Source organism: Physeter macrocephalus, chromosome 16 (assembly GCF_002837175.3).
Source record: "Physeter macrocephalus isolate SW-GA chromosome 16, ASM283717v5, whole genome shotgun sequence".
NCBI classification, from domain to species: domain Eukaryota; kingdom Metazoa; phylum Chordata; class Mammalia; order Artiodactyla; family Physeteridae; genus Physeter; species Physeter macrocephalus.
The window spans coordinates 25,861,548-25,879,798 of NC_041229.1; the positions used below are offsets into that span (position 1 = coordinate 25,861,548).

General features: G+C 36.6%; 1 protein-coding gene and 1 pseudogene across 1 annotated transcript in view; both read right to left on the minus strand.

Moving 5' to 3' along the window:
• LOC102990972 (palmitoyltransferase ZDHHC7-like) overlaps positions 1 to 970 on the minus strand; it is a 994-nt pseudogene extending 24 nt beyond the window's left edge.
• The window catches only part of GUCY1A2 (guanylate cyclase 1 soluble subunit alpha 2), a 428,505-nt gene that overhangs the window by 365,430 nt on the left and 44,824 nt on the right, over positions 1 to 18,251 (minus strand). Inside the window, exon 3 of the mRNA XM_024115325.1 lies at positions 14,376 to 14,497. Within this exon, the coding sequence (XP_023971093.1) occupies positions 14,376 to 14,497 (122 nt within the window). The remainder of the gene's footprint in view (positions 1 to 14,375; positions 14,498 to 18,251) is intronic.

Genomic DNA, 18,251 nt, shown 5'->3' on the forward strand with positions numbered 1-18,251 from the left:
TTCTGACCCCAAATAAATAAAGTCCATTAACAAGTTGCAGCATGATGAGAGGGTCTCATGTAGAGAACTTGGGCCCCTTTTTCTGGGTATTATCTGCAGTCGCCTGAATCAGAAGCCAACAGAGGGGTTCATCCAGAGCAGCAAGGGGGAGCCTCCCAAAGACTGACTTCATCCCTTCCCACTGAAGCCTCTGCTCCCACTCAGGCTTCTTACTCTTCAGCCTCTCAACCTCCGTTTCATCATTGCATACGGAGTGGATCTGAGTGCCAAAAATCACTGCAGTGAAACTGAAAAACAGCAGACCCTCAAGGCACAGGAAGATGAACAGAATTACAGTGACTAGAGATGAACAATCACTGCATTCAGTCCACTGCCCTTGGATGCAGGGGATGAACTGCAACCCTCAGAGGACAAGTGTGTGCATGAACGCCAGCATGAAGTACAGAGTGAAGAGCACAAAAAAATCTCTGATTCTTTTCTCCAACACAACTGTTCAGCCATGGCAGCGATGATCCATTTTCCAAATACATCTTTTGCAAATACTGCAGTTGTGGGTGTGCTCAGGCTTTATACAGCAACACTTGGGGTACTTGTAGATCACTTCCTCTGCAAACTCTTCAGTTTGCAGGCTTCAGCTGCAAACTCTCCATGTATTCTTTAATAGCATTTCCTTTAGGTACTACCTCAGGGCAGGTGAGCATGGTCCTCAGGTAAGACGACAGGGCAAGCATCACCAGGCAGATAAAAATGACCCTGTTGACCACAGAGTACCAGAAGTCTTTGGAAGGCAGCAGCACAACTAACATCACCATGAAGTCCAAGTACATGATCAGAAGCCACATCATGATGGTGCAGATCATGCCGCTGCTGTCACGGATGAACTAGAGGAGGATGAAAAGTCGTAGTTGTCATTTTCAGTCAGGAGAGGATGATGTTTGACATCCCAGAGCCAGTGTCCTGATGATGTCATGGTTTCCCTCACAATTTATTTCTAAACATTTCTTGAACATTTTGTGCCTTTTCTTCAGGATCTTAAGGTGCATACTGTCCCATGTGATAGAATGTGAGGCCCAGGTGGGGTCGCCCGGCACCTTGACTCCTCCTGGCCTGCAGCAGTGGCAACATCAACTGCAGCAATGGAAGCAGGGACACATTGTACAGCAGTGCTCATGTTCAGGCCAGAGCCACCCACAACTCCGCTCAGCTGGGTCTCACGGGCTAGTGAAAGGGAGGCTGCCACCGAGCACACATGAGAGCCAGAGCCCATCCTGGAGAGCTGGCCTTTTCTTTTTTATGTAGAGAAGTCCCTTTAACATTTCTTGTAAGGCTGATTTGATGGTGCTGAATTATTTTAGCTTTTGCTTATCTGTAAAACATTTGATCTCTCCATCAAATCTGAATGAAAGCCTTTACAGGTAGAGTATTCTTGGTTGGAGGTGTTTTTCTTTCATCCCTTTGAATATATCAAGTCACTCCTTTCTGGCCTGCAGTGTTTTGGTTGAAAAGTCAGATGATTTCCTTATGAGAGTTCCCTTACACCTAACATATTGCTTTTCCTTTGATGCTTTTAATATTCTCTCATTATCTTTCATTTTTACCATTTTAATTACAATGTGTCTTGGCGTGTTCCTTTTTGGAACACACCAAGACACATTGTAATTAAAATGTTCTTTTTCCCTAACTTGCTGTAACCCTTTTTGGGTTGATCCAGTTTGGGTGTTCTGTGCTTCCTGGGCCTGGATATTTCCTTTCTCAGTTTAGGGAAGTTTTCGGCCATTATGTCTTCAAATATATTCTCTGACCCTTTCCCTCTCTCTTCTCTTAATGGGACGCCTATAATGCAAATAGTACTATTGATGTAGTCCCAGAAATCTCTCAAACTTCCTCATTTCTTTGTATTCTTTCTTTTCTTTTTTCTGTTCAGCTTCAGTGATTTCTACTATTCTGTCTTCCAGCTTGCTGATCTGTTCCTCTGTATCATCTAATCTATTCTTGATTCCTTCTAGTGTATCTTTTATTTCAGTTATTGTATTCTGAAGCTCTGCTTGTTCTTTATATTTTCTAACTTTGGTATAAACTTCTAACTTCTCACTCTGTTCATCCAATCTTCTCCAGAATTCTTTGAGCATCTTTACTATCATTACCTTGAAATCTTTATCAGGTAGATTGCTTATCTTCACTTCACTTAGTTCCTCTTCTGAGGTTTTGTCTTATTCTTTCATTTAGAACATACTCCTTTATTGCCTTATTTTGCCTAAATTGCTGTTCTTATTTCTATGTATTTGGTAGGTTGTTACATTTCCTGACCTTGAAGAAGTGACTTTTTGTAGGAGAAGTCCTACGCATTCCAGCAGTGCACTCCTTCCTGGTCACCAGAGCTATAGGTTCTAGGGTATACCCTATGTTAGGCTGCATAGGTCCTTCTGTTTTAGCAGGCTGACTACTATGGGCAAGTCTGATAGGCATGGCTAGCCCCAAGCTGGGTTGTTTGCCAGGCCCTGCCTTGTACAGAGGCTGCTGGCCACTGGCAGGTGAGGCTGGGTCACAAGGTGACTGGCCGCAGAGCCCCAGGTGGTCCCAGGTCTGGTGGTGGTCAACTGGTGGGCTGAGCCTTATCTGGCAAGGGTGATTGTGGAGACGGGGTTCCAAGATATAGTGTCAGCCTGTTGATGGGTGGGGCTGATTCCTGACACAGCTGACTGTAGGGTCCCTGGAGCCCAATGCTGGTGTCAGCCTGCTGGTGATTGATTACTTTAGGGTTAGTGTCAGTGCACTGGTATGCAGGGGCAGGCCTTGGGCTCTTTAGTGGACAGGACCAGGTCCCAGGGTGGCTGTGGGTGCAGGGAGTCTGGGGCTGAGTTCCTGTCAAGGTAGCTACTTAGCTTGAGGGTCCCAGTACTGGCACTGACACGCTAGTGGGCAAGGCCAGTTCCCAGTGCTAATAAGCTACAGGAAGGATTCCAAAATGGCACTTGCCAGCACCAGTGTCCTCATGGTAGAATAAGCTCCCCAAAATGGTTGATGTCAATATGTCCTCAGGGTGAGTTTCAGTTTCCTCTTGCCTCTTCAGGAGGCTACCCAAGATCAGCAGGTGTGTCTGACCCAGGCTCCTTTCAAATAACTGCTTCTGCCCTGGGTCGCAAAGCATGTGAGATTTTGTGTGCACCATTTAAGAGTGGTCTCATTTAAGAGTCTCTATTTCCCACAACCTTGTGTGTCTCCTGAAAGTAAGCCCAGGTGGCCTTCAAAGCCAAACATTCTGGGACTTATCTTCCTGGTACAGGACCCCCAAGACTGGGGAGTCCAATGTAGGGCTTGGACCCCTCACCCCTCCTGCCCATCATGTTGTGGTTCCTTCTTTACATCTTTAATTTTAGAAGATCTTTTCTACTAGTCTTCTGGTCTTTCTTATCAATAGTGCTCATTAAATGGTTGTAATTTTGGTGTGCCCATGGAAGGAGGAGAGCTCAGGATCTCGGTAATTCTCCTTGGGGAACTTATCTTTAACGTACAAGTTTTCAGTCCCCATTCTAGATATGATGAATATTTGGATATAGTGTCTACAAGCCTCTTTTTTTAAATTTATCCAGATGATCCTACTGTACAATCACTAGTGGAATCTACACGTCTAGAGTCTGGAGTAGAGACAATTATTTCTGGGATTAGAATTCAAATCAATAATGCAAAAAATATCTCTCTAGGAAGGGCAAAAGCATAAATTCATAAATGTTAAAATAAATATACATATATTCAGAGTTGGATTTTCTTCCTTTTTCCCTTATCTAGCTCTGGAAAATGTTCAATCCTGAGCAGTATGTACGAGTCAGGAATTATTTCAGCATCCTTTCTTATGAATATAACACGTGTTTTTTTCTTCAACTGGATGCTATATGTGATCCATTGGTTTCTTTTCACATCTATCAACAACACTCCCTTTACATCAAATAACATTCTACCTCATACCAACAATGATTCATCTCTTCTGTGGGGACTCACAGCTGGTTCTTCTGACTCCTCTTTTCTACATGGGAAGTGTAGCTCAATCTTTCATATCTCCAACCATTCTCTATCTCCCAACAATCTACTCCAACCAAGTCTGTACCACAACAATGAGGAATAAGAATACAGAAGCTGCCCACAAATGTTACAATAAAATTCACATGTAACACAGGGAAAAATTCTGACTAATATTTCCAAATCTACATCTCGTTTCTTCACAAAGGAAAATTACCATTTCTTATTGTAAAGTTAAGATCAGACTTGGTGGAAAAGCAGGATAGGCCAGGAATTGGAAGTTTGGGCTCAATCATACTACATTTAAAATGAATCTCTTATCTCACTTTAACTACCTACCATTATGGGTAACAGAAATAAGTAAAGAGAACTCCAAAACACCTATAAAATCATCCACAATACATAATCATAGTTCCCCAAATGGAAAATAAAGCATATGAGAATCTTTAACAGAACAGGCTCATAAAAAACAAATAAAAAGACTCACATTTTTGTTTTTGAAAATAGACTGACTGTGAGATAATAAAGGGAATACATCGTATAACAAGGCTTAATTTGAGTAACATCTTTATTCTGACTCATAAAGTTCTGTTCATCAAATTAATTTAAATAAATGGTGATAAAAATGCTGTCAAAACACGTAAAATTGACTGAACATCTAAACTCAAGGTTAATAAGAATGAAAACTCATCTAGCATAGAACCTGGGATATTTGAATTTAACTCTAATCTTACTTAAAATTTTCATTAATTTTCAAGATAATTAACTAGTTATTAAAATTTATAGCCCAGTCAAAGTTAGAGATTTGTAGCAAAGAGCAATACAATTAGAGAATATAAAAGACCAAAAAACAAAGGAAAAGTAGACCTAAGATTAAAATAATTAATTTAATGTATAAAAGGCATAAAATAAAAAGGGAAAAGAGAGGGGAGGAGAGAAGGTGGTGTGTTCATTTGAGCTAAAAGATTCAAAAAGAGTGAACACAAACATATGGTATTTAAATTTAAAAAGTAAACATGCCAAATCACTATGAATTTGTTCCAAGAGATGGTAAAAAAAATGACCTATGAGTTTCACATAGGAAGTGGTATGGGCCCACAATCATCTTTCTCACATAGTAAGGAAAGAATAAACTTCTTGCTAACTGAGAGAAAAACCAAAAATTATTCTTTTGTAATAGAAGCAGTAGAGAAGTCAATAAGTATTGCAGCAGACTCTTACATCACAGCCTCATAGTCTTCCTGCCTTCCCCACAAGACCATGCAAAAAGGCTGACCTAACTGTGCTTTCATTTCTTCTAAGTCACAGGTAATTTTTCCATGTTAGGAATTTTGCTGATATTAAGTGGAAATTATACTGTTTCCTGAGAAAAGAGCAATGGGAGATTGTATAAGAGGCTTACAAAACCTGCTTATGAAAATGAACTGAGTAAAAGAAGGTTTCGTTAAGCGAGTTTGACTCACTGGCCACTGATAGTGTTGAAAGGAATTCAAACTACATAATCTGAAGATGAGGCGAGCATAAGCATATTAACAAAGACTGATATTTTGAACATCTTCAATAAATGGGATGACAAGTCATATCGCTTAGAAGTTACACCTAAATACATAAAATATTTTATTTTCCACTATATAACAGTGGCTGACTCCATTCCAGGGGCTTATTTTTACCAAATCAAAGAGAAATATTCTGCCTGTTAGCACCATGGATAATTTCTGGTAAGATTTTTAATCATACTAGAAATAATTTTTTAAACAGTTTCTAAATCAATCATAAAATCTTGGAAAAGCACTCATAATGATGAAACAGAAAAACAAAATTCTTAACTATAGTTTGTATATGTTGAAATTATAAGGAGAGAGCAGGTGCTGTTTTTGTTTATTAAAACTTCAAGGGAAAAGGCATATCTATTAGAATGACTAAAATCAAAACAATCTGACAAACCAGTTTCTGGAGAGAACGAGGAATAAATGATAACAGCCATTTTGGAAGACACTTTGGTAGTTTCTTACAAAGCTAAAAAAGTGCAGCAATCACACTCCTAGGTGCTTACCTAACTGATTCAAAAACATGTCTACATAAAAACCTGCAGGTATATGTTTATAGCAGTTTTATCCATAATCACCAAAAACAGAAGCAACCAGCTGTCTTTCAATAGGTGAATGGATAAGCAAACTGTAGTACATTATTATGATGGAATACTATTCAGAGAGAAAAAAGGAATGAGCTATCAAGCCACACAAAGATATGTACTAAACCTAAATACACACTGCTAAGCAAAAAAACAAACAAACAAAAACCCAGAAAAAATGTAAAAAAGCTACCTGCTATTATAATTCCATTTATATAACATTCTGGAAAAGGCAAAACTATAGAGTGGCAAACAGATTAGTATTTTCTAGGGATTTGTTGAGGGGAAAGAGGTAGGCTTAAAAAGGTGAAGTACAGAGGAATTTTAAGGCAGTTAAAGTATTTCATATGATATTATAATGGTGGATACATGACACTATGCATTTATCAAACCCATAGAATTATACAGTACAAAAAGTGAAATTTACAGTATGCAAATTTTAAATATATATATAGAAAAAAATTTGTATATATATATTTGTATATAAATATATTTATATATATACATATGTATATCCCAGAAATAGAATGTAAGATCCCAGAATGGAATGAAAAAAGGAATTAGCTATCAAGTCACACAAAGAATACAACTGTATTACAAACTTTATTACAAGTGCCATAAAAAACTTCACTGAAGGTAGTAGTGTAGAAAGGTGCTGACCTAAATAACCTTGGAAATGAGTGGAGTCTGTAAAACTTCATACGTAAATCCATACTCTGAAATTGCACACAAACACTGCACTCTGTTTGATAAAAATCATTTCTCATAGGAGTATGTAATAACAATTCTGAAACAACTATACTCCTACACTGCAATTGAACAATTATGTAGATCAATGGCTAAACAGAACAAAGTTTCTCACTGCTGGAGTAGGAAGTTACAGTAAGCAAGGGGGAAAGGTTAGAATGATCCATATGATAATGGGTTAGAGTTGAAGACATCAGTATGAGCTCATATTTAGCATAATATAGAAATACAGAAATATTTATAAACAGGCATATATATATATATAAATATAGCAGTTAATATACACATATATATTTCCTTGCTCTGTCAATTGAGAGAGCCTAGAAGCAGCAACACCCCAATAGCAATGAGTACACCAAGTACCCAGATTTTGGTTTCCAACACCATTCTCCAACAAAAGGAATCAGGACTCCTTTGAGGCTCCTTTAAGAAATGACTTGGAGAAATGACTGAGGCAGAAAATATACAAAATGAGTCTGGAGCATCTTATAATACAAGATAGTAGGGAAGTGCTCAAAACACATACACAATAATGATGGACATATGTCAAAGTACACAGCAGACAACTGAAAGCAAGCTGACTAGTACTCTTCAAAACCATCAAAGTCATCAAATACAAGGAAAGTCTGAAAAACTGTCACAGCCAAGAGGAGTCTAAGGAGACCTAATGACTAAATGTAATATATCCTGAGTGGGATGCCGAAACAGAAAAAGGACAGGTAACAACTAAAGATACCTAAATAAAGCTTGAAATTTAGTTAATAATAATGTATCAATACTGGTTCATTAATTGGGACCAAAGTACCAGCTTACCATGACAGTAAGCTGTCAATAATAGGGGAAATAGGTGTGGAATGTATGAGAACCTTCTATACTATCTTCACACCTTTTCTGTAAATCTGAATCTATACTAAAATTAAAAGTTTAGTTTTTAAAAAAACTTAGAGAGAAAAGAAAAGTAAAAACCTACCTACTAAAAAATTCAGAAAAGAGAACAGACAGTCTGAAGAATTTAGGATGTGAGAGGTTGCTATCCTACATAAAGAAGAGGTCCAGGACAGAAAGCTGCTAGTGATAGGGCAATAACACATTAGATATAAACAAAGAAGATCAAAAAAATAAGAAAGAAAAATGACTGTCATGTTTTTTCAGTAAAGAAGAGAAGCTTAATGTGGAGAAATTTAGCAGGATAAATGGGAAAAGGCTTGCCACAAGATTCAGAAGAAAATGCTCCCAAGAGAAAAAAGTATCTAGGGGAGTAAAGAAAGCCCTCTACATTTCTTCTCAATATACTTGTATCTTCTAAAACTGGTCTGCATAATTTAAGGATCAGTTTTTATTTAAATGTTTTATAATTTTACACATATTGAAGGCAGTGAGACACTCAGCGGTGTCATTCCTTTTCAGGCCTACCTACTACATCTAATCATTTCAGAAAAAAGTATTCAAGCAGAGAGCAGAAAACAGAAGTTATTTTTAATTTACATAGAATCACTACTCAGTTCTCTACTAGGAATTATTAAATTCCTAAATTTAATAATTTAGGAATTATTAAATTCCTAAGTTTAATAATTTTAATAATTTTATAATTATTAAATTCCTAAATTTAATAATGCCTAAATTATTAAATTCCTAAATGAGATACTCTGACAATATTCCTAAGCTTAACCATTAAAAAAAAAAATCAATGGCATTGTAAATACAGCCTTTTGCAAGGTTTGTGCTAGGCCAATGACATTAACATATTAAATTAAGCCACCAAATCAGCTTGAAATCTTGTGGCCAACAGAACTGGCATAGAGTTTACTACAGCGTAACTATGAAACCATGTTTGTGTCATGAGCCAAACACTGCCACCCTTAATTTGCACTGTCAACACCTGAAATCTGAAAAAAAAAAAATCTAACCTGTAAATGATTCAAATTACCAGGATTCTCCTTAATACCAATGATAAATAACCAAACTTTTTTGATACTACCTTATGCAAGCAAATACCCCTAGTACACTTTCAAGTAGTAATGAACTAAGTAAAATGCAATACAATGACAACTTTCATAATTCAGAGAACTAGAAAGACTTGTGTTATTAGCATTGGAGGTGTGATGTAAAGTCAATCAGTGCAATTACCCTTGAAGGCAGCAAGAAGCAGGGAAAGGTTTGGAATCAGACTGACCTGTGTTTAAATCCTGCTTTTGTGGCTTGTCAGCACTGACAAAGGAACTTAACAACAAGTTAATGTCTCAAAATATGTTTCCTCATCTATAAAAGGGAGAATATTGACCTCCCAGTTCTGATGCAAACATTATTTTGTGAATATTCAATAATACGAGCAAACACTTCAGCATTTGTTATTTATCAGGCTGCTGTAAGTACTTTATATAAATTAACTTATTTAATCTTCCTAACAACTCTAGGAGGTATGTAATTATATTATCCCCCTTTTACAAATGAGAAATATCTAGTATGGAAAGATTAAGTAACTTATTCCAGTTCATACAGCGAATAAGTATGTTTTCATAACTAAGTAATCTGGCTCTAGTTTTTGCTCTAAATTACTACATTATAATATCATTATTAAATCAGTTAATAAATCAGTTCCCTTTCAGCCACCCTAACTCCAATTCATCTCATTAAAATACTGACACTATTTACTTTTAATTTACTTTTAATGAAAGAGAAAACTAATCAGTTACCAAGTTACAGTAATAAGAACTATATTGAACTATGTTCAATATCCTATGATAAACCATAATGGAAAAGAATATTAAAAAAAGAATATATGTATATGTATAACTGAATCACTTTGCTGTACAGCAGTAATTAACACAACATTGTAACTCAACTATACTTCAATAAAATAAATAAATAAAACACCGTTTGTCTCCCACAAAAAAGAACTATATTGGCAGAATTTATTTATTGCTATCAATATTAATTCATCTATAAAAATGATAAGTGGTTTTTGCACCAACTAGTTCTCCAATATGCTAAATATGTTAAATATATTCTAATTCACTAAACAATTACACGTTTTAGAGTTATTCTAAGGAAACCCTCAGGTAATCTTAACCCTAAAGTAAGGCTAACTAACTCTTCACAGTTTTATGGCCAGTTAAAAGGCTGTCAAGTGCACATTCAAAATCACAATAAGGGGCTTCCCTGGTGGCGCAGTGGTTGCGCATCCGCCTGCTGATTCAGGGGAGCCGGGTTCGCGCCCCGGTCTGGGAGGATCCCGCATGCCGCGGGGCGGCTGGGCCCGTGGGCCATGGCCGCTGGGCCTGCGCGTCCGGAGCCTGTGCTCCCCAACGGGAGAGGCCACGGCGGGGGGAGGCCCGCATACCACAAAAAAAAAAAAAAAAAAAAAATCACAATAAAACCAGAAAAGTACATACAAGTCAACATGTAAGCAATAAACTATTGCTTATATAAAAACAAGTGGCAACAAAAAGTTCCATACCAGCTAATGATTCTGGAATCAGTGGCACTTTATAGGGAGCTCAGGTTTCACAGTATTTCAGAGTCTACCACAAAAATATTGTGAGGTATATGCACCAAAGGTCATCCATTTCATTCTCCTCACTAGCATTTTCCCAACAAATAATCCCATGAAAACATTACTCTGACTCTGACTTTAAATGCTGACTTTTTGGAGACAACAAAGCCCCACTCTAACAGAAGACCTTTAAAAGAGAAAAAAAATCTTTAATGAATATTCTTTTACAATTCATGTCCTTCACCAATTATTTTGAGAGAAAATGCACTTTAGCCAAGGCAGTATAAAACTATACTTTGTTAATAATTAGTAAATAACTGATGCTTATTAAAATAGTAAACCTCTGTTTGCTATAATTCATCAGTAGATGAATTACCTTAGATCTCTCATTTCTATATGATTTCTGTCCTACTGTGGAATGACTCTATCCTACACCATCTATATCTTATGGCTCTAGATGAAACACCCACAACAGTATCAAAAACCTGTTAAAACTGAAATCCTCATAATCCTCATTTATTTTAAATTGTATTACGCAAAGGGAGCTAAGCAATATATCATCCTCTCCCTTAAGTCTCCCTATTCAATTCTGTCTTCCTTTCCCCAACATTACCTAAATCCAAGATACGCATCAGGTGGCAACACTTCAGCAGAAAACACAGTATACACCCTTTAATGCTTTAGCATAGATGCTTCATTGTACCAATCAACTGTTACAATTTCCAAGAAAATACTCAATGCTGTACCTCATAAGACTATAAACATTTTTTTACTTAATTGGAGCTAAAAATGAGCTTTGCAGATTATGCCTGGAAAAGGCTGACATTTTTCAAACAACTAAAATTAGAAGATCATTTTGGTATGCAAAAGATGTACTAAATAAAGAAGTACGTTTAACACTAAAAGCCTTCAGTAGGGAGGACATTGTTCACAACGATGTCTCCTTGTATATCCTTTTTTCCAGAGTTTAAAAACCTCCTTAGAGTACTGTACTGCGTTATCACAGTGAATGCCAGAGCACCAAAATAAGGAATAGTCTGTACTTAATATCCCTAATTTGTAAATAATGAGACAATATAACAACTGGTTTCTAAGCCAACAAAAGAAAATCAATGACAAAAATGTTGATGTGTAGAAATAGTTCTTTACCATTACTACAGAGGGAATAAACCACTCTGTAATGTGCACATGTTTCCAGGGAGTACTAGGGAAGAGGCAATGGAACAAATGCATGACAGAAGCATGACTGGTCTTCTGCAACAAGCTTTCTCCTTCTCTTCAGGGTTTCTCTTTTTATTCTATGCCAACCACTTAACTCAAACTTCAACCTGAAGAGCTGGTAAACGTTCAAACTACCTAGAGTTTATACTAAGTAGATAGAGATGGTCATTTTGAAAAGAGAAAAATTTGTTACTCTGATCATATTTTCTGACCTATGACTTTAAATATTTTTTGATGATAGGTGAAATATAAATAACATTCAGATGAGTGAACAAACACAATTTTAGTCTTTACTATAACCTTGTAATATATTAAGAAGGTGAGAGAAATATGTATCCCTCAAATCCAATCCACCAATATTCTAACCACACCACCCAAAGCTGGTAAATATAAGTCATAGAGTAGGAAAACTGCCCTCTGGCACCCACAGAGAGGGTTTCCAGGCATCAACATTTTCCTTAAACTCATTGAAACTATATTTCTCCATGCTAAAGTCCCCAACTCAGAACAGGTACTCTTTCTTAACTGTGTTTTTCTTTTCAGAGTTAATCAATTTTTGCATTTGCATAAATGATTACACAGAAGACTTTAAATGTAATTCTCTGTAAAAGGTGAGATCTAAGCAAACCAAGATTAATCATACTTCAGTGACTTGTTAAAAATAAAAATAAAGCTTACATTGAATATGACTAGTAAATCTTTGTCCTCAGTCTATATTTCAAGAATTATGGTAGGACATAAGTTAAGAGAACAGCTACATCTTAGGCACCTAATCGCCAGCGTCTTGTGAACAGGAGGCAGACATTTACAAGAATGTGCTTTTTACATTTGAGAACAACCCATCATTACTTACAGGGAAAAAAATTAGACCTAATATCTGTTTTCCAGAAAAATTTAATATTTATGGATATCTAAACCCTGTTATACAGTCCCCTTCTAAATTATAAGTACTTATTTAAAAACTACTCTTTCCCTAATACCATCAGGTAGCATACTGCCTGCTGTTCTTTTCACTCACTAACTTAATCTATCAACTAAGCTATGCTGGGCCAACAGTATCACCTGGTGTTTACTATATCAAATTGTCTGACCTAGAGTTTCTTGTAGGAATTGTGTACACTTATTTCCAAGTCACAGTTCAGAAAAGTCTTTAGTACTTCTTACATATTCATCATCTTGTACACCTCTTACTCCCACTAACTCAGCGATTCTCAAAGTAGGCAGCATAAGGAAAGGAAAGGAAAGGAGATGTGAGGGTCAGGGAATCATTCAGAAAATTAGCAATTAAAAAGAAGTTTTTCAATATATTAAAAATCCCTTGGCCAAGATTCTGATACATCCCTCTTAGTGGAACATCATCTCACCTCACCCTTTCAAAAATCACAATGTGTCAAAAGAAATAGATATCACTTATGAGACAGTCCTGGGAAATACAAAATCAGAAAACTATAAACAGTTCTTGGGTAATGCCCAACCCCACCCCACCTTTACTCTCACCCCTTATCTTCTCCAATAATAATGTTGACTTGTGTAGTATGACATCCATGCAGTTGTACTAAGATTGAGGTAAGTACATCTTTTCACTGCCCATTATTGTCTTAGACAAACCATCTACATCTATATGCCTCCCCTCACAAAAGGTCCATGTTCTTATTATAATATTTTATGCTTACAAAAGTTATCTAGGGAGAAAATGTAGTCAATGTCTAGCTGGAGTCCCAGCTTGAGTGTTAAAGCCAAGTCTGCCTCTGGGAGTCAAATATGTTTAGAAAAATCTGGTAAAATCATGCACTGAGGTCACCTGGAATCTGTTTGTAGGAGGGACTCAGGTGTCTCCAGGGAAAGTACTTACCCTTAAGGGAAAGAAAGGGAAACAAGTTTTTCCTAGTCTCCAAAATCTGATTCTGAGAGAGGTGATTCTGAGTTTTGAATGGAGTCAGTCACTAAGATTTGCTGTTCCCCCCCACCACTCCCCAGAACTCCATGGATTTCTGTCTGAGTTCTGAGGCAAAAAGAAGATTCCAAAAAAATTGAAAGAAGTAACTTTCCCAAAAAACTATGTAAGACATTAGAGCAAAAAATATTCCTGCTATGGTATCTACTTTGTGTATAATACAATGTACCTCTCACACACCAAGAACTTCAGATCATAAGATAAGACATCTCATTTATGGTACTTTATAGCTGCATGATTCAGTGCAGTTTATAACAGTATCCCTTACCATGTTGGGAACATCTAAAAACAGCCCTTTTTCAGAAATACTAGTATTTTCAAGGTAGACACCCCCCTATAAACAGGGAGCAGAGACTTCCATAGATGACATACCTCATTGCCTTTGAGTTATAGAGTCCACTATGAGTACATTTGAGTCACCCTCCAGCCCCAACCAGGCGTTCCAGAAATAGTAGAATAAATAATAATAAAGCATGGACTTTGAGAAAAGAGGAAGATCCCCAATTTTAACTGACAGTAAGAGCCAAAGAAATATGGATTACAGAAGACTAATAATACTCAGATATGAATATTTAGAAAAGTTTGCCTGGAATGTAATGTTTTCCAATCTCCAAGTAAATGGCATGCATGTAATTTCCATTTAAACATCATCAGAAGTATTGAAACTAAGTCACTTGAAAACAAGGTCTTGGTCTAAATTCAGCATAGTCTCCAAATCTCTCTTTCGTAGAAAATGAAACATTTACTCTTTTTTACTTTTCCCCCTTTCCCCTTACTCATTCTCTCTCAACCTTATAAATATATAGTTACTATACCGAGTACGTTAGCAGTACACTGAAGAATTCCTGAGACATCTTCAATGTCTTCTTTGTTGGAATGGTCTGCATAGGAGCATCTGTTAGAAATATTGTAGAAATTCTTTTCTACATCCCTATAACTAAGAAGAAAACAAAATTAGTATATGGAGAAATTTTTAAAAGACTCTGCAAATACACTCATATACATACACAAAAGCATGTGTTTATGCTCTTAGCATAATGACATTTTCAAACAACTGAAGCTTTAAGACATAATTTCTGGCATAACCCATCACTAACATCAGAATAAGCAATGTGGACCTGGAACTGGAAGCAATCATTAACAAGAAAGCAATGTGTGAAAAAAATAAATGATGAGAACCAGAAAATACATCAGTTTGTATAGCTAATGTTTCTTTATTTGAGTGTTTCTTAACTGCTGGTAATTTGTTTCTATAATGAATTTGCCTAGAAAAAGAATAATTAACAGTGCTAATTTGGTGCGTTGGCACTAACTGTGTTGAAAGTAAACACATCTTAACTTCTATTACAGTCAAGAAATTAGCATGGATAACAAATAAGCAAATAAAGCGTTTGGTGTCTGACAGAATTTGAATCATGGTCTTACCTTTTTCTATCTGTGAGACTTTGGGCAAGTAATCTAACCTCTGTTAGTCTAACTTTCCTCCCTCTTGAAATGGAGATACCTCCTAGAGTTCTTGCGAGGACTTAAAGATAAAATGCCTGTGTTGATAAAATGCCTGTGTTGACTGAAACTTTTCCAGTTTCCTCTGAATTAGAGCTAAGGCACCAAAGTTGCAGAAAATAAGGGTCAAACACTCCCATGTTTCAAAAGAGTAGCCAAGAAGACCAGACATCACCTTCATAACTTAAGAAGTGACTAAATAGTCACTGCCACTGTCACCTCACCACCAGCATACATAAACCAAGGAATAGGAAAATTTTGAAAGAAAATAATCAGAAGAATGAGTTACTGGCCTAGGAGGAGAGTACTGTTGTTCTCTCCCCCCACCCCCACACACACACAAACACAAGTAAAAGAGAGAAGGGTAATAATATTCCCTACAGAGGACCAGTTGGTGAAAGAGGGATCTACTCTGATACAGACTGAGGTTTAGGTATCTTATTCCTCCATGAATATCTGCTGAGGTGGTGGAATTCCTGATCATCCCTCTATACCTGACTGAATGGAAGAAGATTCCAGGGAGTGTTACTAACAGGGAAAATAAATAGAGCCAAATTGGAACAGGCCTACAGTCCTACAATTTGGCAAAGCATAAACTATGGGTTTCCCATGGGAAAATTCATATTTAGTGATATGGAGATATCACTAAAGAAAGGTGAATTGGGGGTGTCCCATCCTATTGCTTTCCCGATCTAAAGGCTGCAGCCAGGGGCAGGGATTACACTAGCAAGACTGTGGAGTGAAATCCACAGAGCCAGGAGCTGAGGCATCTGAAGCAGTAAAGGCAGAGCCTGTACATGCACCTTGCTGAGGGCATCACAGCCAAGAGAGGATTATTACAACCACCAGTGAAGTAAACGAGGCTTCTACTATTTCCCATTTTATTCATGCCTGATATAACACATCAGAAGAGAAAGGAACCAGAAAGGATTGGCCTAAAACAGAGGAGTCAATAATACATGATATCACCTCTACATTACATTCCAAGTTCCTCAGGCCAAGGTCTAACCCAGGCAGAGAGGGACAGAGAATAAGATTGGATATGAGATTGAAGGTTTGAATTGGTCTGGAGTGGACTTTATACTCCCTGAAAGTACTTGGAATACAGTGCAATCTGCCCAACCTAGTATCAAAGAGGGCTCATCCTAGCATGTTTGAAATGACTGGGGAGAAAAAAGTAAAAGGGTTTCATGTTTGTAAGATTAGACTCCAATAAACCAGTTAAGCAAAATGCTTACTACAATTTCTAGAATGCAGGAATCACTCAATAAAAGGTGGAATGGGGAGCATAGTCATTAAACACAGACAAATACAGATTTATATTTAAATCAAGCTCCACCATTTTAATCAGAGTGACCTTAAAAAAAATATTTTTTCTCACAGTCTCAATCTCCTCATCTGTAAAAATGAGCTTAATACAGTGATCCTATGAAATAGATTGTTAGTATTAAATAAAATAACAGATATGAAGTGCCCAGTATATTACCTCAAAAACAGAGAGCAATCGATAGATATTAGATTTTATCTAACTTGTTTTTATTCAGTAAGATAGATATTATATGTAAATATATACAAAAAAAGCTGTATCACTTTTTAGATAAAATAATTTATAGCCACAAAATCTGACCATGACAGCATAAGTAATATCACTGAAGCTTGTTTCCCAGAATAAGCAGGGTTAACCCACTCCTAATTTCACTTCTAACGTTCTATTGAAATTATTCTAGCTTAATCCTTATTCAACTGTCAAAATAAAAGGAGAACAGAGGTTGGCTGTATAAAACAAACATAGAGCGCACAGTGATAAATGGAGCAATAATATACCTTTAGATGACTATAGGAAACGGTGTCCCAGACCAATATGAGGTTGGCAGCAGTCCTACCTGTGATATTAGCACAACGATGCTCATTCTGGCAAAAAGTATAAAATGAATGGCATGATACTGAATACGTATTTTTCTATACTTTGATGTTTAAAATATATAATGAATTAAAATTACATCTCAGAAAGATGACCATGTTATTTTCTAATCATCATTTTAAAGAAATCTCTGCTTTGTCTTCCCTACCATAGCAATCCATTTTTGTGAGCTAAAGACCAGTAGGAGTGGTGTAGTATAAACATGAGTGAGAGCAGTTAGATTAGGCACTCTGGAGGAAGAAATTTAGATTTTAAAAAATCCAAATTCTCTGTAAGAAGAAAGCTGTAGCTGGAATATGAACTGGGCATATTTAACTCCTGATGCTAAACAAATGATTGCAGACTTTTAAAGGCTCAAGGAGGACAGGTAAAGGATACAGCAAGAGGATAAAGGGAAAGACAATCAACAAAAATTAAGGTGCAAAAGAGTCAGATACAGTAGTGGTAATTATAATTCAACAAACTTACTGATTACTTATGTATACCAAACTGATTATATGATTTACCACATTATTATCATTAATATTTCATTTAAACATCACCCCTACCGTGCTATTATTCCCATGTTTAAAAATGAGAAAACGGAGACTCAGGGAGGTTAAGTAATCTGCCCGTGATCATTCAAAGGCACAACCTGACTTTAAATCTAGTAAATCTGGTATGTCTACTTCCAAAGCACATTTTCACAGTCCCTTGCTCTATACTACACAATAAAGCTGCACAGAGAGAAGGGCACAAGATAATGACAAGAATGACATCAGAAAAAATTGTCACCATAAACCAGATTTTCCTCAATCCTGACTTCCTTTTGATTCCTAAGGTAAACACTGCCTGTCTCCTACTTACCACTTTTGCTTCTCACTATTCTTCCCACTCACACTGCCCCAAAAACTAGTCTATTCCCTAGAAGCTTGAGTTAAAGAAAGGCTAACATAAAGATGAACAGTCAGGGCCCTCTTTTCTCATTTTAGATTGAGGGAAGAAGACTGCATATGCAGAGTTTACACAGCAATCAAAATTTACCACAAAGTCAATCTGACACACTGTAGCAGAACATTAAGCATAAATGGAAAACTATGCAAATAAATGAGTATAATTTTTGCCATAAAAAGAAGGATTTTGGATCCTGGAACTATAGATTTTAGAACTATAATGGACCCTAGGGATTACTCATTTTACACCCCTTTCTGAAGCATAATTTACTCTTTTATCCACTATATACATACCTCTGTGTACATACCTCTAGGGTACAATGTATTCATTTATT